Source organism: Calidris pugnax, unplaced genomic scaffold (genome assembly GCF_001431845.1).
Source record: "Calidris pugnax isolate Ruff unplaced genomic scaffold, ASM143184v1 scaffold116, whole genome shotgun sequence".
Classification (NCBI taxonomy): Eukaryota; Metazoa; Chordata; class Aves; order Charadriiformes; family Scolopacidae; genus Calidris; species Calidris pugnax.
This window is the reverse complement of record NW_015090877.1, coordinates 1,541,569-1,569,025: the sequence shown is the minus strand read 5'-3', so window position 1 is coordinate 1,569,025 and position 27,457 is coordinate 1,541,569. Positions and strand designations below refer to the sequence as shown.

The following is a 27,457-nucleotide window of genomic DNA, read 5'->3' as shown; positions in this document are numbered from 1 at the left end:
CCCGGCGCGCGCCGCGGCCCCCGCCCACCTCCTTTCCGGCCGTCGCAAAAGGGGCGTAAAAGCGCCGCCCGGTGCGGGAAAGGCTGAGGTAAATGCCGGGTTTCCTCTCGGCGTCGGGTGGGAGGTGAGGGGACGGGGTCTGTCCTCCGGGCTTTGCGCCTTCCTCCCGGGCGGGACGGGGTCTCCGAGGGAGCGGGGCGTCGTGTGGGTGAGGGGGAAAAGTCCTTGAGGTCGGGCCTGGGCCTGTGGTGCGGGCCGGGGGCTGGGTATACCCCCGCCCGGCCTGGGTGCGGGTGGGTCCTGGCCGCCCCTGGGCCTGCCGCTGTCGGGAGGGGGACGAAGCGGTTGGTTGGACCGAGAGGTGTCCTTTGTCCTCCCTCCCCTCTCCGGGCTGTTTGCCGGCGAGCGGCCAGGCCCGGGTGAAAGTCCTGCGGAAGCCGGGCAGTGAGGGGTTGTTTGTTTTGGAGGACGAGGTGATCTCTGGTTGTTTTCTCTCCTCGGGGAGAGCAACCCTTCAGGAAGAGGGGAAAAAGCACATAGTTTTGTGCTTCGGAGCTAATTTTTCTGATCATCCCGGACAACACCCACAGGGACCTCCTAGGTGACTAAGTCTGATTTCCTGATAAAGGAATGGGTGCAAGTCTGTCTGCTCCCAAACTTATCAAGTTCCTGCATTCAAGTTCCCAGTTTGCTTGTGTTCTTCTCTCTTCCCACTGACTGGGCTTTCTGTGGTTGCCTTTTCACTGTAAGAAATTCCCTTAATTAAACTGTGGAGGGTGGAAATGAGAACACTTGTTTGTATGCCAGTATTGACCTTTGATTTGCATGGCTTATTTTGCTGCCTTGTCTGGGCACTGCTGATGGCTTTGGCGATAGCTGTCATCTTCCCCTCACTAGCTTCTTTCTGCTTGACTTCACAGCTATTTATTGTTTTTTTTTGTTTGGTTGGTTTTTTTTTTCTGATTGGCTCTTGTAGGTAAGTAGCAAAGTTTTCTTTTTAGTCCCCTTTCTCTATGGCTTCTTCTCTAGCTCATGTGGAGCGTTATGTGTTTCTGGTTACCTTCCTTTGAGGGAGGTGAACACTGTGAGGGTCCTTGTTTGTGCTGGAACTGCCCTTCCCCACCCTGTGTTTTCCTTTCACAGTTGCCTCACGCTGGTGTCTGGGCTGTCCGTGACCAGCTGAAGCTCTCTAGCTTCTGGGTGGTTTTGGATATCTTAAAAGTTGAATAGACAGTGAGCTTTCAGCTGAGCTGGGTTAAATTTGGAGAAGAAAAAAGCCACAGCAAAACTGAAATGAGGAACAATGATCTGAAAAAAAATCCTTATAACTGCTTTTAGGTAATTGTTCAGCTTCACCAAAGAGGCGAAGCTGCTTTAAACCAGTTAAACTAAAAACACTAGACACACAGAGAAATCTTTAGTGCAGTCAGTTAATAAGCTAAAGGGGTGTATGTGTGTTACGTACAGCTCTGCTGTGAGAGAGATGTGAGGGCACTGGCTGTGCCTTGGTCTGTAATGTAAGTCCGTGGTGTGGTGTAAGTTTCTGCTGCTGATGAAATTTAGGCTGGTGGCTGCAGGATATTTGCTTCAGTAGGCAGCAGAGAAAGTAAACAAGTGCAACTTACATTTTATAACTGCATTGAGAACGCTAGTTTCATTTTTTTTTTTCCCCCCCTCAGCAATTTTCCAACTATCTTCCTTTTCTATGGGAAAACTCATAAAATCATCTGGGTTTGCTGGCGGCAAACGAAACGCTCCTTGGAGCGGCGCCTAGAAACGTCTGGTATCTTAAAATCTCATTTGTGCTCTTCACCTTCAATGTGTCTCAACCCTTTATGTTGCAGGATCTTATGATTCTCCGTAGCAGCTGCTACCTGCCAAATAAAAATCCCGAGGCCTCCCAATCCATGAGTGGGCATCGAAACGTGAAGAGGCGATGTGGGGAGTCGCACCTGGAGTCCCCCGCGGGCTGCGGTCACGGTCCCGCCGCTGGCTGCGTGTTGAGCAAACTGGTTCAGTTGCCTACACCTCCCCTCTCAAAGCACCAGCTGAAACGGTTAGAAGAACACAAATACCAGAGCGCCGGCCGATCCCTGCTTGAACCCCTCATGCAAGGTTACTGGGAATGGTTAGTTGGAAGAGTTCCAGCCTGGATCGCCCCAAATCTGATCACCATCATCGGACTGTTAATAAATATATTTACAACTCTGCTATTAGTATATTACTGCCCCACAGCTACGGAACAGGTAAGTTATGGACCTCTGATGGTCTTTGTTTGTAGTTACTGTCACCTGTGTGCTGGTGGTGTTTCCTGGTGGGTCCTCATCTTTGTGGAGAACTGTTTCTCGTTGATCAGCCTACAGCTTTCATACATTTAAGCTAAATTCTGTAAATGTGTGTGCTTCCGCATGGCTGGTGGCATGCCAAGAGCCTGTGTGGATTCTGGGGTTAGCGTGCTGAGGGAAACAGTGGTTCCTCTGGCCAACGTGCACCACATGAAATGGGGTCTGGAGCCAAAATAGTGGTTTCTCTCGCATCTGTGAAGGACCCGCTGCATGAAAGCTGCAGCCCCACAAGGCTTGAGTTCATGTGCAGACAATTAAGGAAGAGATTTGTCTTCCTTGCATGGCATGAGGTTTTTTTTTGCCTGTTTACTTTCTCTGCCTGTGACTGGGCTAGTCACCTTCAGCTTTCTGCTCTAGAGTTACCACAGGCTGAGAAATGCAAGGTGACTCTGTTGGCAGGGAGCTGAGCCTGGGAGCCCAGCTAGGGTTGCAACACAGCGAGGAACTCCAGCTCAGGGAAGGGACCTGGCTCCAAAGGGGTGCAGCTGGGGAGATGAGGGCTGGCTGCTTCCTCTGGGGCCGGGGTGACTAAACCCAGCTTAACTAAAATAAAAAAACCCACCTTTTTTCATCCCGCCTGGGCCCTGGCACTTCCTGTTACCAGGCAGCTCAGACTGGAGCCCTGGGTACAGTGTGTTATGAGCTGTGGGAACACAGCGTTGTCTTCTTGAGCAGCACGTTGCCTGAGCATTCTGGGATAAAAGTCAGGAGTTTTATTCTTTGTTCTCAATGCACTAAAAGCTCCTGACCTGTCCGTGGGAGAACTGTCTTAACATCCTGTAATTCCTGGTTTCTGGGGTACACAAGTCTGTACAAGGCATTTCAAGTTACTAGTTTCAAAGACTTTTCTCTCTTACTAGAGTTACCTTGTAAAGCACTTGAAGACTTTCATTTTTGTGCACTGGAAAAGTTTTTCCATGTGAATGTTGACTCTTAATAGCTGAAAAAAGCTTTTAAGCACCGAAAAGAGGAATAACGTGGTACAGGAAGTGTATTAATATCAAATAACTGGAGACTGTCTCATGAGTTCTAGCTTTTAAAATGTCTGAACTCCTTTGTAACCCAGTCTCCCAAGTTGGGAACAGCCCTTGTGGTCAAGCAGAATGCATTTTGTTTCCACCCAGACTCTAAAACCCCCCAGGTGGGTTGGCACGTCAAACACTCCGCATCCCCGTTCCACAGATGAGGTGTTTGCCTCTTCTGGAAATCTGTTGAAATGGATAGTTTCACAGTAACTTGTGGAATTTGGCAGATATAAGATAAAAAGCGGATATTAAGTTTGTGCAGTGACTCCTTGGAGCAGCTCCTTCCATTTTTCAGGTGATGGCACTGCTGTGTGGCTTGGTTGTAACTCGCTGCTCAGCTCACTCCTGAAGCTGTATTGTGTGGGGCTGAGACTCCGAAATCCAGTTCAGCTTTTGACCTGTCGCTATTTCAGCAACTTAGCTGCTGGTACAGGCCACTGAACCAGAGCATAATTTAAAATTTCGAGTACAGCTGTATTTTGGTTGGTAATTAAACTTCTGAAGTAAGCACTAAGCTACACTTGGAGTGTCAGAAAGCGGTAGCGTTCGCTGTAGCCGGCTGTATTAAAACACTGGGTTGCGTTTAACAGTTTGAGGGTTACTTTGTGCAAGTGAATGAGATTGTCTTCTCACTTCAGCTGGAAAATAACTTTCTGCTGAGGTAGGTTTCAGCCTGATCTGATTTGCCAGATGGCACCGCAGCCCGGCGTGCTGGCACGACAGGGAGGGTGCCATCTCGGCGGTGAGCCGGGAGCTTGTGCTTTTTAAGTGTCAAGTAGCTGTCTGGGAAGAAAATGGGGCTTTGAAATTCCAGAAACAGAATTTTTTTTTTTTTTCCAAAAGCACTATCTCTTTCAGATGTAAATTCTCTTCCTTGTAGCTCAGTCTTAGTTCTGCTTTTTTCAGAAGTGACTTGTCTCTTCCTGTAGATGAAAGGTGTAGCCAAGGGAACGTGGCTATTGCTCGCAGCTCATTGGTAGCCCAAAAGAAAATGAGATACAAATAGTTCTATTGCCTGTTTAACTGGGGGGGAGGAGCAGGAGAGGGGGCAGCTAGTGAAGTGCTGAACAACAGAATGGTATTTGAATTTTTGTTTAAGGAAAACAAGAAATTGGAGAAGAGAGCTGTGAAATTTTATGCGGACACAAATAATATCTAAGTGGAAACACCTACACTGGTAATGAAAGGAGTGGTTGAGAAAGAAGGGGAGCCAGCAGTCTGATTATTGTAGAGTTTATAGAGGAAAAATTGCATGATACTGAAAGATAAACCTTGCGTATAAAATCTATCCATAAGTAATAGAACTATCATCTCTTCCATGGGATGGAATTCTATAGCATCAAAGCCTTGTCTGAATGCAATCCTCTGCTTTTGGGTGACACGTTTCCCTCTTAACTCTCATCTTGTGCAGGTTTGTGTAGACATTGCTAAAAGCAGAGCGTGCTGCCAGCATTCAAGGCAGGATGAACTGTTTTAGTGAAATGCAGTAGCAGGAACAATGCAAGCTGTACAGGGAATGTATTTAAGTTGACGTGCTGCAAGTGAGTCATGGTTGTGTAGATCGGAAGGAGCTGGACTTTAGAGCTTTACGAGAGGCAGGTCAGCTTGATTAAGCTGCTGAGTTGTTTTTGGACTTTATTGGCGTGGTCTGTAAAACGCAGCTGCTCATAAATCCCACTTTTATAAAGTGTCAAATATGAAGATTGCAAAATATCCAATAATACCTGTTTTATGGATGGGTAAACTGAGACAGACTAATGGCAACCCTCTGGCTTTTGCGGTAAAAATGGGTTATGCTTCAAATACTGAAAAAAAAAAGCTTGAATTGTCGTCTTTGGTCTAGCAGGGATTTGGCATCATTTGTATTTCTGTAGAAATAAATGGCTTACAGGATGTGAGTACTAAGTGTTATTAGTATAGATTTGGTGAAGCTGCTGTTACCCAGTAAGAGAAAACCAGTTGGTGCTGGAGGTGCTGTTCCACGGAGCCCTGAAGCTTTGCAGGTCTCGCAAAACGCAGTCGCTGAACCCGAACCCTCAAAGTTTGAGGGCTTTGCAGTGACACAGTTCCCGAGTGCCACTGCAGCTGGTGATACCCTGTACTTGGCAGAGTTTTAGTACGTGACACCTTGGTGAGGTCTTGTGAAGATGAGCTCAGTGTTTGTGACACAATTGCACATTTCAGGGGCGAAGAAACTTTTCCAGTTTCTAAATCACTCGGACAACTCGCAGATATCCCTACAGGGAAGAGAAGCAAGACAAGAACTGAATTGTGCACTGCTTTGCAGATGTACTTGTATTTTTTTTTTTAGAGGTACAGTGCAGCTTTCTGCTTTAGAAAAATCTGCTGTAGCTGTTAATCTAAGCTGGTAATTCGTGTCTATTTTATTTATATTCACATCATATCCCCCTCTGCCTGTCCTTGCTGGGGCCAGCTACTGACAGGTCCATGCATGGGATGAGGAAGTGTGTGCAAATGGAAAAACTACTGTCTAAGAGTGTAAGATAATTCAATTTAAGGCGTTTTTTTTAAGTTTTAAGAAAGCTTTTCCTCTCATTGACTGTTTCTTTCTTAGGCACCTCCCTGGGCATACATTGCTTGTGCGTGTGGCCTTTTCATCTACCAGTCTCTGGATGCTATAGATGGAAAACAAGCAAGAAGGACAAACAGCAGTACTCCACTAGGAGAACTGTTTGATCATGGCTGTGATTCGCTTTCCACAGGTATTGTCACTTTTGCTTGAAGTATGAGGATTAAATGACTATTTCAAGGGTCAAATTGGAATGTAGAAAAATGCTTCTGTACTGAAGAAGAGGACAAGTGAGATTTGCTGAGTGAATAGTTTTTCAGTCAACCTCTCCATAGACAGTGCCCTTGACCAACTGAATGTCCTCTTCTGTTAGACTGAAGACCATCAAGGGTGTGACTTAATTCCATCTGAGCCAGAAGTTTTCTGTGTTTGCTTTATCAGAGCCTTGCTGCTACAAAAATTTCTGCAAGAAGTTGTCAAAATGCTCTTTTTAGATTCTTCTAGATGGAATCTATATAGAGCAGTTGTGAGACAGGTATGGAGCCTAAACAAGGGGACAGTAGATGTTTGAGAGTTTTAAGATTAGAATCAGCAGGATCGGTTCCTTTCTAGGTAGGTAGAGCTCACTGAGCCAGCTGGAGCTTATTCCCACTGTGAAAGAATGATCAGCTGCTTTTGGATACTTAAATTCTGAATCTCTTATGCTTTTAAATATTTATGAATACTTTATTAAAGTTGTGTATCTAAAGCCAGAGGGGGGAATCATAGATACCTTATGAGTATTGAATGACAGAACTTGGATTTTTCTTAATGGTATAATAATTCAGAAAATGGGGGAAAATATGTCCAGGAAACTTTGGATACATGAGGAAAAACCCAAACCTCTGGCTGCGGGCTCCAATTGTATAAATCACTTGAGTCCCTTAATGTCTAATCCCATTAAGTTCAATGAAAATGACTAAACCCTTCAATATTGAGGCCTTCTGATAACTGACATGAATTTAAATATATGCTTTGCAGTCTATACTTCTTTTAAAAAAAGGAAGTGTTAATCTCTTACATTTATAAAATAAACCACATCAGGATATCTTCGCGCTGTCTCTCCTCAGGGTCCTTTGGTTAGATTTGTTTCTGGTAAGGATCTTTATACGCATACACACTTTATTTTTTATTTTTTTTTTTTACTATGTGGCTGATTTTCTTCTGCAGTCTTTGTGGTTTTGGGAACTTGTATTGCTGTGCAGCTGGGAACCAACCCTGACTGGATGTTCTTTTGTTGTTTTGCTGGAACATTCATGTTTTACTGCGCGCATTGGCAGACGTACGTCTCTGGAACGTTGCGTTTTGGCATGTAAGTACCTTGGCTGAAAATAAAACTGAAAGTTGAGCTGCTTTCCTGTCTAGTTGCACTTTATGTGATTGTAGTTTGGATCCTTAGAGCAGTAGTAAATTGTTTATATTTGTACATATATCCACATTTAGAGCTTGTGGCAGCTGCTACCTGTTGGGTCCGCAATTAATACTGAAAGTTATTTAGCTTGTTTTAAGAGTAATAAAATATCCTTTTTTGGATATGTCCTTTGTCATATTAGTTAACTAGGAGCTTCTGATGTGATTTCCTGTATTTATTTATGTTTAAAGTACCTGGTGTTAAATCCCCAAGAATGGAAAGCTTTTGTCAGATGGTGGCACTCTGGCTTCATTATTCAGTTAAGCAGCATCAAGAGAATGGGTAGTTGACTTGTAATGATGCATCTTCACTGTTAACCATAATTCTTAAAATGTAGTGTGTTAATTGACACTGTCTACAATTTAAAGTTCCAAATCCCTTGCAGTTAGTGTAGGCTGTGGTTCTGTCAATAATGGGACCTGAATTGCAATGCTAAGGAAATCAACAGCTGAAATCCCCTTTACTGCTGGGAGAGGGTTGGTGGGGAAATGGAGCACAAGGACTCAGTGACCTGTGAGATTCACTGGCCTTAATGTGGAAATGTATGTTTGTTCTATGTTTGCATTTATAGATCTAACATATATTTCAAGCAAATACACTACAGAATGATTTTGCACCTGGGAACCTCTGAAATCTGTCCCTAACTTGTATGGGTTTTTGAAACAATGCTAAAACATGCACTGTTTATTTATAGTCTTATTGTTATTGGCCTGGAGATACCCAGATACTGCTACACCAGTACAACTATGGACCTCTTGTCTAGGACAGCTCTTACTGACAGGATACTAATGCAGATTCTCTTGGGAAACTTTCATGTTTCTGCTCAAAAATGTAAGATGACAGAGCAATTTTCAATGTCTGTTGGAGGAAGAAAAGAAAAACATCTAAACCCTGTTCTAATCCTGACTACACCAATGCAGATAGAGTAGCTTCAGTCAGTTCTGATGTTTAAATCTTTACAAGATTTGAGCCAGATACTTTACTGTTTTAGGCTTCTCCCTTTCATGCTGCACCAAAGGTCTCCATACTGAATGCTTTCAGCTCCCTTTGAACTTTACGGGGCCCTAGGAATTAAAATTTTCTTGTTATTGATCAAAACACAAAAAAAAAAAAACCAACCTTGGCATGTGCTTGACTTCACAGATGCAAGAATCAAAACCACCCAATTGGCTTTTGTGCTCCAGACAAATGCGTCCGTTACTCCTGGTATTCATGGGAACTTGTGCTTTTTGCTTTTGTGAGGAGTCTTTATATTTCAGAGACAACATTTTGTAGCAGATACTATTGTTCTGTGTGTCCTTATATTAGGAGAATTTGATGATCCATCAATTTGTAGCTAATTTAGAGAGGGCAATAAGCACACAAATGTGTGTATCATTATTTTAGGTAATGAACAGCCCTCTAGAGTAAATATATTTGTGTCTTCATTTGCCCTGTGTGATAAGGTTAATAGACTGCCATAAACTGATGTTAATTTCTGTGGCAAAAATGGAGATTATTTATCCAGTTAATTGATTCTCACTCTTTGACAGTAGTTTTTTCTGAAGCTTTCACTTCACCAATCATAAAACTGAGGGGGCTGGGAAAAGTAGTGATGCTCAGAAAAGCTGTCAGCATTTCTGACTTGCATTCCAGAGAGGCAGGAAAGAGCCCACAGCTGGTTATCTCTTACTGTCTTTCTGTGATGAGATTATGTTCAAGAAATTGTATTTCATTACAGAGATCAAGTCAATAAGCAAATTGGAAATGGCTTGGAGCAGAGGAACAGGCTGCTAAAGGGCAAGATTAATATTTTACTCCTTACACACAGCTCAGACTTGAACAGTGAAATGTATAATCAACTTGGCTTGCTGAAGAAGTCCATTGTCTTCAAAAATCTAAGATAAATTAGTGTGTCAAATTATGTATATGCTTGTGGAACAGAATGTCTGAGTGGTGTGTGCTGTTCTGTCCCAGCCCTGATGACCCACGGAGGCTGTGCAGAGTCTGTCTGCAGAGCAGGAGTGTTCACCCCAAGGGAGGAGGAGATGGAATCCCTTCTGCTAAATTCCTATGGAATATTGCAGGTGGAGTAGGAAAACTATTAGTTTAATTGTGCCCAATTACCATGTACATCAGCTGTGCTGGTTCTTTTTCTTCCCACTGACAATTTGGGGACCTGCCCTGTGCTGCTCCAGGGTTGTGGAACGATCAGCTGGGATGGTCAGGCCCTGCCAGCTGTCTCCATCTCTTAATTGATTATAGAATTTTACTAGATTGTGGCAGCTGATGCGGACTTTTCAAAGAGCAACTCGAGTTGGTTAAATAGCTCAAAAAAATAGCTAGAGGTCAGTATTGCTTAAAAGTTCCCTGTGAGGAAGCAGGAAGTGTCTCGGAGCAAGTTTTGGCTGCGGTAGAAGTTGCTGTAAGTAGCATCAGCAGAGCAGGGGCAGCAGGAACAGCACAGACACTCTTTGTGCACAGGTTTTGTTCAAGAACAAACACCCAACCTGTTGTGAAAGAGCAGGAATATACTGCATGTGAGGAAATAAAAAGGAGATTTTGAATGGCAGGAAAACCTTCAATATTAAAGCAGCCTAAATCTTTGTTCTCCTAGTCTGGTTTTTGGTGCAGTGACTGGTTTGTCTGGGCTGTGGACTCACTGGGCTTTGGTTTGGGCTTAGGCTTGTGCAGGTGCAGCTGTGCCATAACTGGGGCATCTCTGGTTTGGAAAAAGTATTTTCTTCTGCACATCATGAAAATCAAACTGGGAAGCCCCAGTTTGGGAAGGCCACATGGACATTTGAAGTGATGTGGTGCTTTAGGAACATGGTGCAGCCTCTGGAATCAGTAGGGAATACAGTGCACAAACCCTGGAGGGAATTAGCCTGCCTTTAGCTGGAGCCCAGCTGTGATTATCAGCTCTGGTTCTTCTAGATCCAGACTTATTCTGCTTGGATTTGATACAGCACCTGCTCACTGTTGTGGCTTCAAGAAATACAATAGTAGATGTCTGTTGGTGCAGGTTGGGTGGTGGATCTGCCCTCACAAGGTCAGTGCACAGACAGTCGGTCTCGGCAGGAGCTGTCTCGCATCCAGGGTGGTTAGAAATGGAGCTGGAGCTATTAGTCTCTGTCAGATCTGAGCTGGGTTCTGTGTTGCAACCTGAGTCTTGTCTGGAGAGACATGAGACGTGGCACGACACGGTAAAGATCTCTGCACTTGGCCATGCTGGACTGGGGGGAAGTGCTAAGGCTTATTTTAAAACCCTGGTGGGCACCCAGCAAGGGTCCACCCAGAGACATGCAGCATGGGCTCAGCATTTCTCTCAGGAGTTACTGCATTATCTGGTTTATCCCAACCTTTCTTTATGGCAGTGTGCCCAGGTGGCCAAGAAAGCCAATGACATTCTGGCTTGTATTAGAAATAGTGTGACCAGCAGAAGTAGGGAGGTGATTGTGCCCCTGTACTCAGCACTGGTGAGGCCACACCTCGAGTGTTGTGTCCAGTTCTGGGCACCTCAATCCAAGAGAGATCTGGAGGTGCTGGAGCGAGTGCAGAGGAGGGCAGGGAAACTAGTGAAGGGCCTAGAAGACAAATCATATGAAGAACGGCTGAAGGAGCTGGGGCTGTTTAGTCTGAGGAAGAGGAGGCTGAGGGGAGACCTCATCACTCTCTACAACTACTTGAAAGGACACTGTAGAGAGGTTGGTGCTGGTCTCTTCTCACAGGTAATTAGTGACAGAACGAGAGGGAATGGCTTCAAGCTCCAACAGGGGAGGTTTAGATTGAACATTAGGAAAGAATTTTTCACAGAGAGAGTGGTCAGACACTGGAACAGGCTGCCCAGGGAGGGGGTGGAGTCCCCATCCCTGGCTGTGTTTAAGGGCCGTTTAGATGCAGTGCTGAGGGACATGGTGTAGGGGAGGACTTTGTAGAGTAGGGTAGATGGTTGGACTTGATGATCCCAAGGGTCTCTTCCAACCTCAATGATTCTATGATTCTATGAAATAGGGAAGGCTGGTGATTGTAGAAATTACAAGGGGAGTATGTATGTGCGTATATGTGTAAATACACATCCACGCAGGGAGGTGGGGATTAGTCTCTAAGGATGGTTCATAAGGCATATTGGTAAACTCTGAGAGGAAGAATTGGTCCTTACCAGCTTTCACGTAACTGAAAAGTTAAAAATGTTGCTTCACTGCTTGAGTAATAGTCCCCAGAGAAGGCAAAAAGCGTTCAGGCTGTCCAACAGAACAGCCGGTATTGAGGAATGTTGGAGAATTTGGGGAACATTCTTCCTCAGTGACACTGCAGCAGTTGTCTGGGCAAGAGCCCATTGATGATGGGTTGGTTTAGGAAGGGGAGAAGGTTAATTTGGTTAAACCTCGGGGCCTGCTTGGCAGTAACTACCTCTGAGGGGAAAGGGGAGGTTAGGAAATGAGGCTGAATTCCAGAAAGCAACTAAAATGAAGCCTTCCTCGTTAGCAGTAAGGGAGTCAGTGTGTTGTCTTGGACAGACAATTCACACTAAATATCAAAACACAGAGATGGAAACCTTCCAAGTCAGAGTTTAGCACATTGAGTTCTTGCTCTTGGGAACAGCTTCAGGATTATGGTGGGAGATAAGGCACTAATCTCCATGATTATAGGGCTTAAAACTTTCCATCTTATGAGTTTTTCTTCTTCAAGAATTTTTACCACCTTGGTTATTTGTGGAGGAGAGTTTGAGGCTCAGTGGAGTCTCTCTCACTGTCAGGGGAGGGGGGGATTATTTTCTCTGTCTTTGCAAGAAGTGTCTGGTGAAATATCTCTGCGGTAGGTGTTAAGTTTGCTGCTTGTAACCTGCTGCCTCCTGCAAACCTCAGTCCCTCATTGCCACCCCTCAGCATTTCTCCAGAGCTTGGTGTGTGTCATAAATGTGTGTCAGTGCTTTGCTGTAGCAATAATACCCACAGCTGAAATCGTTCACGTCAGCCCTGGGCGATGAGGGGGGTTTCCACATCGTGAGCCTCTTCCTCCTCCTCCTTTCCCTCTCCAAGACCCTGAACAATGTGTTAAACCAGGCACCGAGCAGTCGTGTGCAGAGATGTGGCTGATTTTTTTTCTGCCTTTATCACTGGGAGATGTTCTTGATGCTCTGGGAAATAGTGATTCAATGTAATTGCCACAGGCTTCACCCCCTTATCTGAGCTGCTCAACTTTTAATCTATCTTAACGAGCAGCAGAAGGAAAAATTTACCTATCATCTTAAATGTATTACGACAAGGAAAGAAGAAAAGCTTATGGTTCATTTTTAATATTATTTTAACCTCAAGATGAATTTCCTGTAGCTGAAAATAGTTTTAATTTGCTTATGCTTTTCTTCTGCACAGTTATTCATGCTATTCATTTCATTAGGTCCAAGTGAACGTGCTGGATTGCAATGAGTTAGGATTAAACTCCAAAATAGTCTTTAAACACTGAGCATTTGGAGATCTAGCACATGACTTTTAGCTTTTTTTAATCTTTGTGTTGTGATGCTGAACATTCTTCTCTTGCTGCAGTAGTTCCCCTGAGAACACAGGGCTTTGTCTCAGGCTCAGGTCGGTGGGTCCTTGCCCACGCGGTGGGTACGGGGGAGACACGTGGAAGAACCATCATTTCTCAGCCCCTGGTGCTGCTGCACAGAGTTAGTCAATAGTAGACGTATCCCCTTGAGTTTCCCAACCTCAGAACCTCTGAGAAGGCAAGAGGGTTTTTTCTTGTCTGCTGTGTTTTCCTAAACGGGACTATTGCAAGGAATTCTGTGAGGAGGAGGATGGTGCGTAAATGCCTCTCCTCCTTCCCCCCCTTCTAGTTTCACACAGTATTAAAAAGAAGTGCGTTAGATCACTCTACGGGTAATGATTGACTTGATTTCAGAGGAATCTCCAGGGTAATTATCTGTTTCCTGTTGTTCTTGGTTGATTCATTTCTCAGGAAATCTCTCAACTTTGAATGAAATCCTTTCGGTTCACCGTTCCTGGCAAGAGGAGAACTGACTCCAGCTGTCTCTGAGCTCCCAAGCTTGGCCCTCGTACAGTCTAAAGGCTTGTTTAATCAAACAGGGCCTTTTAAAAATTGCATGTGGAATATGCTCAATAAATGAGCACTGCCAGGAGTATATTCGGGATGCATGACTAATCAATTGCCTGTTAATTGGCTTAAGACTGTTACCAGCTTGACGAGGGACCCCAGTGGAGCAGGCAAAATGAGACTTGTCACTGCCAACATCTGAGAGTTAAGCACATGCCGAGGTCGATGGTCCCCTCTTAAGCTTTCCCGGATAATGTTTAAAAAAATGAATTACAAATATCACTTAGAGTAACGTAGGAAAAAATGAAACTGCAGCTGTGGAGAAGTACCAAAGCTGAGGGGTTTGTGTGACTTTCTCTTCCTATATTCCCTGAAGTACCAACCGTTACCTTTTGTAACTAAATACTACATTATGTGCTGTGGTAATTAAAGTGAGAATGCTTGTCAAACTGCAATTCCCTGTGCCCTCTCATGCTGCACAGCGTTGCTGCCCTTCTTGAGCTCCCTCAGTGCCAGCACCAGGAGCTTGGGTTCTCTGATGGACCTTTATAATGGACTGACGTGCTGCTGGCTGGCAGACTGTGCCCTTCTGCCCCAAGCACACTCTGATAAGGGCTGCAATAAACAGCAACTCAGTTATGGCTGCATCTGTTATTGCTGAGATCTTTTTTTTTTTGTTTCCTAGATGGTTTAATGCAATTTTACTTTGATCATATTTTAAAATATCTTAGTTAAAAACCGCTATAAGTCTGCATTTTTACCCTAAGGAATATGTGTGATAATTGTGGCTCTGTTGGCTACAGCATTTTTTTTCAATCCCTTTCTGTCAAAGGTAAAAAATAAATGTATAGAGGATGGAGTTTGGTTCCCACCCAATAGGGTTCCAGAGCTCACTTGATTTTATTTTAGCATTATTTGTCAAGGAGCTGCGAGAGCAGGAGGTGTAACTCCTTGATTTCCCTTAGAAGTGGCACAGGGAAGATGGAGACTGTGCTGCTGCTCTGCAAAAATACGCAGTAGCATCTTTAGATGAAAAATTCATATATTCAGTACCATTTGGAGATGTGAGCGTGGGGGAGGGAGATGAGAGAGGCCCTGAATTCTGTTTGGCTGTGAATTTTATTTGCTGTGACTGGGAGCAGGGAATCTCATCTGCTTTCCTCATGCACACACCGATGCCGGTGTTTGCCCACAGGTTGGAGCGTGCGGTGAAGAGCAGAAGCTCTTAATGGAGTTTAAAATACTATATGTCTTAGAATATTATTGTTAATTTGCTAATACTCACTTTTTTTTTGTGGTCATTAATTCCCTTCCTCCGACCAACCCTTTAAACCATCTCGATGCCACGCGGTAGTTGTCTGGATTTTTGCTCTTTCCGCCGGGACTGAAGATCTGCTTTAATGGCTCCACTTGACTGTGAAGTGCTCGGAAAAATTTGTTTTGAACCGTTTCTTTCCCCCTTCCCCGCGCGCGTAGATTCGATGTCACGGAGTCCATGCTCTGTACCGTGGCCATCCAGCTCCTCACGGCAGCGCTGGGGCCCTGGGTCTGGAACTACACGGTAAAGCCCAGGTTGACGCTGCGATGGCATGGACTGAGCAGAGCCAGCGCCTTTCTCATGCACACAGCAACTGGTATACCCAAAAAGCAGCTTTCTAGGGCTATTTCACAAGTGCTTTAACACCTGGGGAAAAGAGGTTTGCAAAGTACAAGTGAGCAGTAAAAATCTGATCTAACTGAAAATCAGGTTGGGTGGTGTTTTGTTTTTTTTAAAGCATCATGTTTTACTTGAAAACCAAGCAAACCCCTGTCTGTTAAATAGAGAAAAAAATTGCTTGAAATGTTTCTTTTTATTTTGGCTTCACTGAAGAGATAACCAGGGTTGTGGAAACAGCTCTGTAAGGTGGGGGCGTAGAAGAATTTTGTTGGAACTGCTTTTTGAAACTGTAGAATTATATTTTTTTTCTTGTTGCTGTTTAAATACCTTTCCACCAGAAAAAAAATAATTCCTTGGTTGGTTCAGGGAACTCTATGCTGTGCAATAGCTTAACAATTCATCAAAATGGGTTAAAAATGCCCTTTTTGAACGATGCCTCTTCCTCCATGCAGTCCAATCATTTTAGCTGTGCTTGGAGCTTCATCATTGACTAACTTCACTTCCTGATTGTCTTTCTTTTCAAAATGCTTTTCCTTATGTCTGGGCTAAATATATCCTTCTCCACTCTGGTTTATTACTCCTTAGAAAGGACCTTCTCTTCCTTATTTCATCTTTTTTAGTACAGTGTATGTAGTTGGGGGGGGTTACCCCCAATAAAATGGTACCATTAGAAGTGAGTAAGTTGAGTTCTTTGAAATTTCTCCTAGTTGCTGGATTACTGGCCAGGAGCTTCCTTTGAAATATTTCAGGGTATAAGAATAGCTTTTTGATTGCCGCCTTAGAAAGGCATCAGATTTGAAATTATTTATTTTGGTGCTTTGTTTATGCACCCTTTGTTAAACTCGCATTGATGCAAATGATGCTGTTCTTTTGGGTTGTGGTTTTGAGGTTGGTTTTTTTTTTTATGTAATAGTTCAGCACAACCTAAGCTTTCATGAGGCTATTAGAGAGAGTCCTTAATTACCAGCTCTCCTTCAGATCCACCACTATCAGCCTCTGCTCCATGGCCATGCACGTCACCCCTGCACTGCCTCTGCCCCTTGGGTGTGCTCCAACGTAGGCAGATGACATCACTTTTAAATACTTTGTTGACAGTCTATGAAAGGCTGGAAATACTTATTGTCAAGAAATGGTAATGCAGCAAGCAGTGACTTGTAGGAAGGAAAAGCTTAATCAAGATGTTAGGTTGTTGCGATAACAGTGTTATGACTCTGCCCAAGAAGTCACTTAGGGTGAAAAAAATAATAATAATAATAATAAAAATCCCCTTAGTACTGAAACATTTGGAGCCCTCCCAAGTCACCCCTTGGCACAATAGTTATGTGAGAGGAAGAGACGCCAAGTCTAAGGAAAGGTAATCGTTTAAAATGGATGAGGATAAATTTTTCACGGAATGGGGGAGCGAGGGAGGGGTGGGGACTCTCTGCAGGGGTGACCAGGAGCTGCTGGGGGTGTCACTCTGGAGACCCCACCCTGGGACAGGAGCCTCTGCCATCCAGGATGAAATTTGTTTTACAAACAGTAACAGAATGCCAAGTGCTTGCTTGTGCCAGGTCCCCTCTTGCACGCTCGTTTTCCCCAATTTTTAGGCATCATGAGTTACAAAATAGACTTAATCATCTTAAATCCTTGGATGTGTCATTTCAGGTGCCTTCTGGCATCTTTATTTTTAGGCTTAACTAATAAGTGAAGATGCTGCTGCTTCAGAGCTGCTCATGTGGAACACACAAAGCATTATGTTTATGGTTTGCCTTTTGAGATGAGGCGATAGAGACTTCTGTTCAGTGTTGTACCATCTCTGAGCTGGTTGAGCTACAGGAAATAGGTATTCATGCTCTTTTTCTATCTGATAAGTGGTTTCATGTGACAAACATTTGCAGGGAGAAAGTAGAATAATACAGCCCTGTCTTAAAATACTACATGATCTGGCCAAACATGAAGTGAATAACTTCCAGGTCTTGCAACACAGATAAACCTTGTATGTCCCCGCGCTGTGTAATAAGGCTTTTTATTCATCAAGGAGGGGAAGAAAATTCTTAAATTGTTAATGAAGCTTGCCTTTAGCCTATAGAGAAATTATTTAAAAGAACACGACGGCTTTAAACAGTGAAAACCAAAAAGATTTGGGAAATCAAAATATAATATTAAAATAATACTATTCCTAATAATTTATTATGTCAGGATACATAAGTTTAAAAACTGGCAAGTAATTTGCATTCAGGTTTGGCATGAGAAGGAAGGGCAAATTTAGAGTAAAATGCGCTGCCGTGTGTGCAGTGAAATCCAAACCCAGCTCTTTGAAGCTCTGCAGACGCTGTGCTGCCTGGTGAATTTAGGCAGACAAGGAGCCAGGGCTGAAAATTTCATTTAAAAACTCCCAATGTTTATGCTTCCCTGCCTTTATCCGAATTAAAACACTTGGATATTCTTGTTTACAGCCCTTTGTTCCCAGCAGTAGTTGGTGCTGGGCTGACATTGTTCGACCTCGTCCCCGCCTGCCGTCTCCTGTTCTGCAGAGCTGCTCCTTGTTATTCTCTCCTGACATCAGTTTGCTGCAGAATCAGTATTTTTCAGGGTCATTTTGAATGTTTTTCCCAGCCTGGCCATGAGATGTTCTGTCTCGGCGTTTTTAGTTTGTTCAACTGTTGAGTCTTGGTTCTTCGGTGCTTTGTCTTCAGCGTCTGATCTTTGTTCCTTGGTTCTTTCCCTGGCTCTGAAAAAAACTTGATTCAGGGTCTTCTGTTTATTTTCTACAAGTTGAAAAAGTCCCTGGTTTATTTGAAGAAGGGATCTTTGGAGCTTGGCTGCTGTGGGTCTTGTTGAGGAACTGTTAGAATAACTCCAGTCCATCCATCGTAGCGTGGCCGTGTCCTTGGGGAAGGGCTTTGTTTCGTTTTCTTCATTTCATAGGTCTCAGGGAGCCACCACATGCTGTGCGCTGTGTCCCTGCGTCATCCTCGCAACATAAACTGTTTGGGGGATGCTGACATGACTCAATCCCTCAGGAAACATCAGTCCAAAATCCTGTCGGGTCAGGGGAAGTGTGGCTCGAGCGATTGCTGAAAATATCCCGCTTCCGAGGCTGTAAGAACCCCCCTCACCGGGGCTGCACAATTCATGCTGCTCTTCCCATTTCTTCTTTTCTTAGGATGCCCACTGTGGCATTTAGAGGAGTAAATAAATACAAACCCAAGGAGAAAATAGAATCAGACTTTGAAGTGGCCCATTCCCTCTTGCTTTGAAAAGTTTTCTGCTTTCCTGCAGCTCTGCTCCTGTCCCCAGCTGCTGGTTGTGTGGGTTATTAAATGGGGGGGTCTGCAGCACCAAAGGCCTTTCCCCTTCTGATTTCCCAATGCTGTGAGCGTGTTGGTTTTTTTTTTCCCCTCATGGTGCCTATCTTTTTCCATTGAAGCTAAAAATACTTTTCTATTATTAGTTGATAAATGATCCACTGCTTGAGTTTGCGTTTTCTACGGGCCTTATCGTAGGAAGAGGCTCTCCAGTGTGCAATGGAACTTCATGTGGGAAAAGAAAGTGCTATTTATGTAATACTTAAGCAGGAATGTTATCACCCTGCTTTGCAAATAATGTCCCTGGCCACTAAAACAAGCTCTAGATATTTTTTCCTCAAAAGGGCAGCACGGGGAGTGCAGAAAGGCTTTGGTCAGGCTGGATGCAAACCCAGCAGCCTGGTCTTGTAATTTTATTAGGTAACACCCCCCACCCCCCCCAGCTTCTACCAGAATTTAAAAACAATGTGGTGATGAGGCTATTTATCGTTCTTTTTATTGTGAGCACATTGTATCTCGAGGCAATACATAAATACAAGTTAATGATTAAAGTGCAGGAATGAATGTCCTCTAGACTGCCTGTCTTGGTACCCCGGTCCAGGTAGTGCCATGTGTCACCTTTGCTCAGTGTCTTTCTTGCCAAAGCCATCGTGACTTTCTTTTCTAATTGCATTATTTCACTTTTTTTTTTCTTACCCTGTTACATTTTAAGGGCTGTTTAGGACTTTTATGAACACTGGTAGCGATCACATTTGGAAACCTTGACTGGTTCCTGTTTATTCCTCCTCTTACTCCCTTGTCCAAGTCTGTAGGTGCCCAGTGGCTTTGACCCTGGGGGGTTCGTTCAGCTGCTGGAGGAGGGACTGTAGCCCCTCAGCTGCCCTCCTGGGGGCTGGCATCGGCGAGGAGGCCACACAACGTGCATGAGGAAAGCTGATACCCTAGAAACTGAGACAGAAACCTTTCCTTGTTGTCTTTTTCACAGAATCACAGAATTGTAGGGGTTGGAAGGGACCTCTGGAGATCATCCAGTCCAACCCCCTGCCTGAGCAGGGCCACCCAGAGCAGGTCCCACAGGAATGTGTCCAGGTGGGTTTGAATGTCTCCAGAGAAGGAGACTCCACCACCTCCCTGGGGAGATTCTTCCAGGGCTCTGCCACCCTCAAAGAAAAGAAGTTCCTCCTCATGTTTAGGTGGACTTTCCCGTGTCCCAGTTTGTCCCCGTTGCCCCTTGTCCTGTCCCTGGGCACCACTGAGAAGAGTCTGGCCCCATCCTCTTGCCCCCTTTAGCCCTTTAGCTCTTGCTCAGCAGCGATGAGATCCCCTCTCAGGCTGCTCTTCTCCAGCTGAACAGCCCCAGGTCCCTCAGCCTTTCCTCAGCAGAGAGATGCTCCAGCCCCTGAGGAGCTTCGTAGCCTCCACTGGACTCTCTCCAGCAGTTCCCTGTCCTTCTGGAACTGGGGGGCCCAGAACTGGACACAGGACTCCCAACTTTTGGTTGGGTCATTCTAGCTAAGCCAGTTTTGGGATCCAGTTGATGGCACACGACTGTAGTGCTGGAACAGGGGAGAAGGTAGAACTGAGCAGGTGATTTTTGGGGAGAAAGTGGCTGGTCTGTAGAGAATCCAGGATGATGGCTCCTTTTAGCAGCAGCAGCAGCAGGGATTTAGTCCAGTTTTTGCCATAGTTGCACAGTCATTTTCAAGTCAAGGTAAATGACCAGAGGAACAGTGTGTCTCTTCTCCCTTTCACCCACCTTCTGTTTCCAGATGTTGTTCCCTTTTGTCAGGAGCTGCCTGTCTGATCCCTGTGTTCTTTGATTCCCAAGTAGTGGCTCTTTGATATCCTGCAAAAAAAGAATTGGCTGGATAATTCCAGCATCAGGCATGTGCTCTCTTGGTGTCAAGCCTGTCTTTTTAAGTCATCTAACGGTAGTTTTGATGAGCATAAGATGTTCTCAGTCCTTTTTCATCCTTGCCATTAAGAACTTACACTTTATTTATGTGACTGTTTAGGTGTTTAGTTTCCCCTCATTTGGTCTCATGTCTTTGTCTCCTGTCTTAAAGAAACCTTTGGTGTTTAAAAAAAATAATGTTTAGTTTCCCCTCATTTGGTCTCATGTCGTCTTCTGTCTTAAAGAGACCTTTGGTGTTTAAAAAAATTGTTTCTTTACATAGAATTGAAGTTAAGACTCGTATTTGTTCTGCAATATGAGATGCTTATAACAAGTCAGGGAGGAGTTTTTAACCAAATAGACTTGCAGTTCTTTGCTGGGCCCTTCCCAGCTGCCTGATGCCAATTTTTATTTGCCCTGGGGAGGGCAGGAGGAGAGGTGATGGAGCAAAGGTTGTCCCGTGGCTGTGGAGAGAAGATAATGCCATTCCCCAGCCTGAACCCAGGCTCTGTCTCCGTGGGTTTGGTTGGGATTCCAGGTCTGTGTAAGAGTTTCTCTCAGAATAACTTGTCTTTTATGATCTAAATTTTTTTCTGAAGTATATGGCCTTATTTGATTTTTGCCTGAAGATTACTGCTGCGGGAAGAAACCTGTTTCACTGTCCAAGGAAAGCTATAAACTAGAGTTACCTACACTAGTTATTTAGTAGGTAACAGTGATTATAGTTATTAATTATTACCTACATTAGTCACTGTTTCTGTGAGCCTTCTCAGTTGCTTTATGTTCTTTGAGGTCATTGACAGGAGCAGTGCAGTAAGCTAAAACCCATTCCTGTTTAACCTGTGGGTGTTCAGGGAGCTGCTCCAGCCTTTCCTGGGTTGGACACGCAGAAAACACATTTCTGTACCGACTCTGAAAGCTGAGGGGAAGCAATTTGCATTTAATCAGATGTTTTGTATATCTCTTTTCTCGCATGGCTGAGTATTTTTACTTCTTGCAAGGCAGCTCAATGGCTCAATTTGTTTGTATGAGGACTGAAAATACAGATTTTTTTATTTTTATTTTCTTTTAGAACATTCTTTCCTCTTTGTGGAAATTCATTTTTTCCCCGGGCTGGTTGTGATTGCCTGACAGGGTTGTTATTGAACAAATCAGAGTACAGGAGCACCCCTGAGGTTATTTCCTGTATCTCATCTCTCTGTTTGCTGTAGTGAAAAGAATATTTACGAAGCAGAGATACCTGAAGGAAATGGTCTCGTTATTGAAATCTTCTCTAGATTTCCTTTGACAACTGGGGCTGAACTTTCCCATTAAATGCTGGGAGTCTGGCTCATTCCCAGGTGTTGCTGCTCTCCCATCTTTATCCTCTCTGCTGTTTCATGGCTTATTTATTTAGGGCTCTGGGAGGGAGCAGGGGTGACAGTCAGGGGCTGGGTGCCTTGTGTCCTGGTTGCTGGCTGTCTGTAGGGCCACCGCGTGTGTGTCCTGCTCTGGGGAAGTTGTCCAGAAAGTCTTTTGGCCATCAGAAGGGTGAAGTTGCACAGTGGGAGGTGGATGATGCAGGGTTTTTACAGCCAGCTGGAAGAGGTCACATGGATTTAGAGAATCCAGAGAAAGAGAAGAGATTGCATTGAATGCCACGTACCATCCCCCTTCAGCTTTCTCATTATCTGGGGGCACGTTCTACCTGTTAATTAAGTGCAGCCTCATAATTATCCCTTGAGGAAGTTGTCCAGAAAGTCTTTTGGCCATCAGAAGGGTGAAGTTGCACAGTGGGAGGTGGATGATGCAGGGTTTTTACAGCCAGCTGGAAGAGGTCACATGGATTTAGAGAATCCAGAGAAAGAGAAGAGATTGCATTGAATGCCACGTACCATCCCCCTTCAGCTTTCTCATTATCTGGGGGCACGTTCTACCTGTTAATTAAGTGCAGCCTCATAATTATCCCTTGAGCATATTGGTCTCCTGCTGAAACAAAGTCATATTTTTGGCCAGATTGGAGATTCCCACATGAGACAATCCATCCAAAATCCATAGAGAGGCTGTAGAGAAAACTTGAGGTAGCACATTGATCTATTACTAAACTTAATTATGTGATCTTATAGCTCCCTTAAGGCACATGAGCAAAAACCACCCCGACCCATTACTCCCTGATGCTGATGGGGTTGATAACAGCAACAGTGTTTTTGTAGCAGCAAAGCAAGACTTGCAAGAAGCACTTTTGGCTCTTAGATAGAGCTGTATTATTAGAGATAAGGAATAGGCCATAAATACTCGAAAGATTATTTTAGATATAGCACTTTTAATAGTACTATTACTTTTTGATACAGTACTTTTGATATTATTAGATAGATTCATATCATCTACCAGCAAGTCCATCCTCTTTATCTTTCACATGCCTTTTCCTTGACTTCTGTATCTGGCATGGGTTTGTAGAGCTGTTTTTCCCTCGTGCTAGCTCCAGCACTTTTGCCTGCTCTTTGAAACCAAGTCTTAAACTCTGTCTTTTCTTGAAGCCTTTCCTCCTTGCCCTTCCTCAGAACCCAGCAGCTGCGCTCGAGCCAGAAGTGGTTTCTCTTGCTGCGTGTGGAGACCGGATTGTGCAATCTCTGGCCGTGCAGCTGACTCTGCCCTTTGCATTTGCATCAACCCTTCAGGGATTCATGCTTCTTTTTAAAGTTTTGCTGCTATTCAGAGAGAATACTCATATTAAAAAAATAGGGTAGGGAATATAATAGGGGTTAAAAATATCTTTCCTGAATTTTATCATCATTCTTTTTTTTTTTTTTGGTGGAAAAGGTTAAAACTGAGTATTTATTTCTGCAACTGGCAGAGGTCAGTTAAAAAACGAAGAGTTCCAACTGTTCCTTTTGACAAAATGGATTTTTCTTGCACTGTGAAATAAAACCGAAAGTGTAGCCCAGCATGGCTCTGAGTTATAACAGTAAAATTAAAATATTATTTTTTTGCTTTCTAAATTATTTATAACAGTAAAATTAAAATATTATTTTTTTTGCTTTCTAAATTATTTATAAATTTAGCTGCTTTTGTTTTCCTCAATATTTTGGAGTTTTGCTACTGTGCATGATAGAGGAGAGCTGCTGAGCTTGCGAATAACTGATTTGAAATTGCTTTGAATAATTTTGCTTTTTTTGGCTTTTGTACCTAATCAGAATTGATGTGACTGAAGTACAAATCTTCATAATAATCATGCATTTACTGGCAGTGATTGGAGGACCACCTTTTTGGCAATCTCTGGTAATTTTGTTCATGTTCTTATTTTATCCTTTTTAATTAATCTCCTAGACAACTGGAAGAACTCCCTGCACAGTGTAATTTGTGAGGGGAAGGTTTTCCTCACACTTTTCCTCGTAAATGGAAATATATATTGTTGTATACAGATCACACGGCAATAACTGTGCCTTCTGGTTTTGCCAGAGTTATTAAAACAAGCTGTTATTTTGTATCTTGTGTTTGCAGGTAGAAAGCTATCAAAACCTTGCACAAAGTTAAATGTACCTTCCGAGAAGTCCAGCTTCCTTTGAGGGAACTGGCCCAAACTTGAGTGAATTCATGCAGCGAGGTAGAGCAGCGCGGAGGAGTGCTAGATTGGATTGAGGATGTGGGGGAACTTTTTGGAGAGCAGTTGGTAACCAGTAGGAGATCATTTGCCCTGAATGTGGCTGATAACTCTTATCTGTATAGGGAAAATACTGTCACTTTTCTTAAAATTAATGTCATCCTAATTAAACAAGCCATGGGCTGGCTGTGTATAGATCCTGCAGATGTTATATAGGCTCAGCTGCCTGCCATGGGCTAACATAAATTGACTTTATATTTGCATTACTGAAGCCACGTTGGGCTGTCAAAATGCCTTTATCCAGAAGAAAACATATACTTGCCTACATAAATAATAATAAATTTCTAGAAATAAGATCTAAAGCATTGATTTCCTGGAAGGTTTTCCTTCCTGGGTATCGATCTTGTTTTGTACTTGATGCAGTTCTTAAGGTGGATAAAGAAATCTTGATTTGGAATAAAACCAAGAGATGGTCAAAAATTACTGAAACAACTCAATGAACTTCTAATCTGCTTCTTATCACTGGAGAAATGAACTTTCTAACGCTGTCGAGATTATCTGGAGAAAGGAGCTAACCTTGGCTACCCCAATTTTGCTACATCCGCTTTCAGGTTTTTAAAAACCCAACCCCCTCCATTTAATAACGTAAAATGCAAAATAAATACCATCTGAAGAAAACGAGTGGGGATTCTTAAAAAAAAATGAGGCTACAAGGCAGCTTTTTGGTGTTAAAGTGTTCCAGAGAGATTAGTGTGGCCGCCAGCCACGCACAGCTGCATCTCTGCTGTACAAACAGGGATTTCCCAATCCCTGCTCTCAGTGTTCTTTTTCTCTTCGTTTGAAAAAAAAAAAAAAAGGGGGAGAAAATGCTGCCACAGCAACCTCTGGCACAATTCAGTGCGAGGTTGTGTTTATGTGAGCTTAAAATTGTTCTGGTGTGGTATTAAATAACTCGAATAACCCTTTTAACCTATTAAATAACCCTTTTCAGCAAAAACATTGAAATCCCTTAGAAGGTGTGTGTTGCAGCAGCATTTGGCCAAGTCAGCTCCCGAAAGATTAACCTTTTCTGAAGTCTGGTGTTGGGCTGATGGAGATGTTTCTCCAGAGAACAAACTCCATCAGCTTTCCCATGACAATTGGGAATTTTCCCTTTTCACTCACCTTGTGAGATTTTTGTCTTTGGTTGGAGGTAAATGTTATTTCCTACTTGCAGAGCAAAATACATCGCACAACTCCCCAATCCGTTAACGTTTGATGTGGCAGCAAAATTGGTGGTTTGGTGTTTTTGTGGGTTTTTTTTTTCTTGTTCGGGGTGGAGGGAATAATGGAATAAAATGTGGTTGTACACTCAAACATTCCACTTTCTTATGTAACGTGCGAAAAGCACAACAATCTGAATAGGTAAAACGCAGAACTGTGTATTTTGTCAATTGGTGCTTTCATGAGCTTGCTGCTTTTCCCCCGGGAGGTGGTGTGTACCTGTGCTGGCTTCCTCCTCTCTCGCAGTGTAGATTTCCTTTAAGGTGTGTTAAAATGCTCTTCTGGGAGGCTCCTGGAGCGCGGTAATTTGGGGTGGATGGTGAGTATGGCTGAATGCCATCCGTGCTGGGAAAATGTGAGTCAAGTGAGCGAGCTGAGGCACAGCTTGTTTGATGCATTCATTACATAGAGGTGGTGGTGGTTGGTTTGTTTTTCCCCCGTTTGAAGTGAGAAAAGAGCTGCAATTCTTTGAGTTTCATTCCACGCCGTAACCTTTAAAAGCATAAACACTTCATGAATATAAAGCAGGATGGGTTTTGGCCTGCTGGTGGTTGTTGTTCCTCCTGCAGATGTGGCCGAAGAGCGTGTCTGGTCCATATGGCTGGGCTCCAAGGAGGGCTGGGACCTGCCAGGAACTGGCCAGGAGGAGTTACCAGGAGCATCTCTGGCCACCGACGGATGCATGGCCTCTTCTACACTCTTCCCTCATGCTTCCCTCAGCCCTCAGCTCTGCTCTTTTCCTGACTGCTTCCTAATATATTTATTTTTTTAAATCCCAGTTCATGCTGCACAAAACTCTAGCATCTAGTCTGGAGGCCTGACATTAATTTTCTGGCAAGTTATTCTGGCCGTGCTTTAATCCAGGCTCTGGCAAGAACTCGTTAATCCAGGCTGTGCCTGCTGCCACTTGTTTTTATTAACACGCATGGGTTTTTTCCCCAGCCCAAATTTGGAATGCTCCCTTTACCAGGATGTACCTGTATTCGGAAGCTTTCTGGGCAGCGTTGCCTTGCTTTTCAAAGGGTTTAAAAAAGAACATAATTTACCTGCAAAGATTTGCCCTGTGCTACTTCTCTGCATTACTGACAGCCTTGGGAAGTTCACATGTGTCTGATTTGGGGTGAAACCCAAGCAATTACCGGCAGGGCCAAAATAATTGCATGGATCATAGTGATAGATGGAATAGCAGATGAGGGATTCTTGTGGCTTGTCTTGGAGTGTCCTCTTATTTAAAAAGTCTGGGCCCGCAATGCCATTTTGCAGGAGGATTTCTGAGTGCAGCTCCCTCTCTTCTGCTACTCAGATATTTTTTTTTTATATTTTTTTTTTCCCCTTCCGTGCTATTTGCTTGTCTTTGCCAGTGCAGCTCCCTCTCTTCTGCTACTCAGATTTTTATTTTATTTTTTTTCCCTTCCGTGCTATTTGCTTGTCTTTGCTGCTTCCAGCTCTTGGCCTCGCTGCCTCCCTTCTGTATGCAAAGCAATTTAGCAGGCGCTGCCTTTTCACGCCTCTCCTTTGACTTTCCTCTGGCAAACTTCTCTATGTAGCTTTGTTTCCCATTAATAATTTCTGTGAGGTAAGTGCAGCCTGATACTGCTGATGCAGCTCTTGATGGAAGGAAACTGCCATTTTGCAGGAGGATTTCTGAGTGCAGCTCCCTCTCTTCTGCTACTCAGATATTTTTTTTTTATATTTTTTTTTTCCCCTTCCGTGCTATTTGCTTGTCTTTGCCGCTTCCAGCTCTTGGCCTCGCTGCCTCCCTTCTGTATGCAAAGCAATTTAGCAGGCACTGCCTTTTCACGCCTCTCCTTTGACTTTCCTCTGGCAAACTTCTCTATGTAGCTTTGTTTCCCATTAATAATTTCTGTGAGGTAAGTGCAGCCTGATACCGCTGATGCAGCTCTCGATGGAAGCAAAAAGGAGTGTGCTGTTGAAGCACAACTAGCCAAGCTGGATGTTACAACAGCATGGTCTCATCCTTCTGCCTTTCCATCCTTCTCAGGTGTTTTAGGAGCAGTTGGGAGCTCCTGGGGTGTGTCTTCCAGCAAACTCCCCTTCTCCTTGGGAAACATCAGGCTGAATGTCTTTTGGCTCCTGTTTGAAGCTCACTGCTGTTTTCTTCTTCCTGTAGAAGAGCTAATTCACCCCATTCTTTAAATACCAAAATATGGTTTCTGAAGCAGAGGGCAGCACAGGTACCTTCCTTTGTAAGACCAAGGAGAGACCTTCAGAAGTCCTGGATAAGGACACAAGTCCCAGTAACATCACTGATGATGTCAGCACTCCAGTCTGTGGCAATCATGGAATTGTCAGGGTTGGAAGGGACCTCTAGAGACCATCCAGTCCAACTCCCTGCCAAAGCAGGGTTGCCCAGAGCACATCACTCA

At 43.9% G+C, this 27,457-nt stretch overlaps 1 protein-coding gene across 4 annotated transcripts in view; it reads left to right on the top strand.

The window, feature by feature from the left end:
- The window catches only part of CEPT1 (choline/ethanolamine phosphotransferase 1), a 35,820-nt gene that overhangs the window by 1,199 nt on the left and 7,164 nt on the right, over nucleotides 1–27,457 (top strand). Inside the window, exons 1-5 of one of the 4 annotated variants that reach the window (XM_014946328.1) lie at nucleotides 28–88; nucleotides 1,845–2,246; nucleotides 5,946–6,093; nucleotides 7,110–7,251; nucleotides 23,401–23,485. In XM_014946328.1, coding sequence (XP_014801814.1) covers nucleotides 1,851–2,246; nucleotides 5,946–6,093; nucleotides 7,110–7,251; nucleotides 23,401–23,485 — 771 coding nt within the window. In that variant the 5' untranslated portion in view covers nucleotides 28–88; nucleotides 1,845–1,850. The other 3 variants (XM_014946331.1, XM_014946330.1, XM_014946329.1) reach the window with 3 other exon arrangements.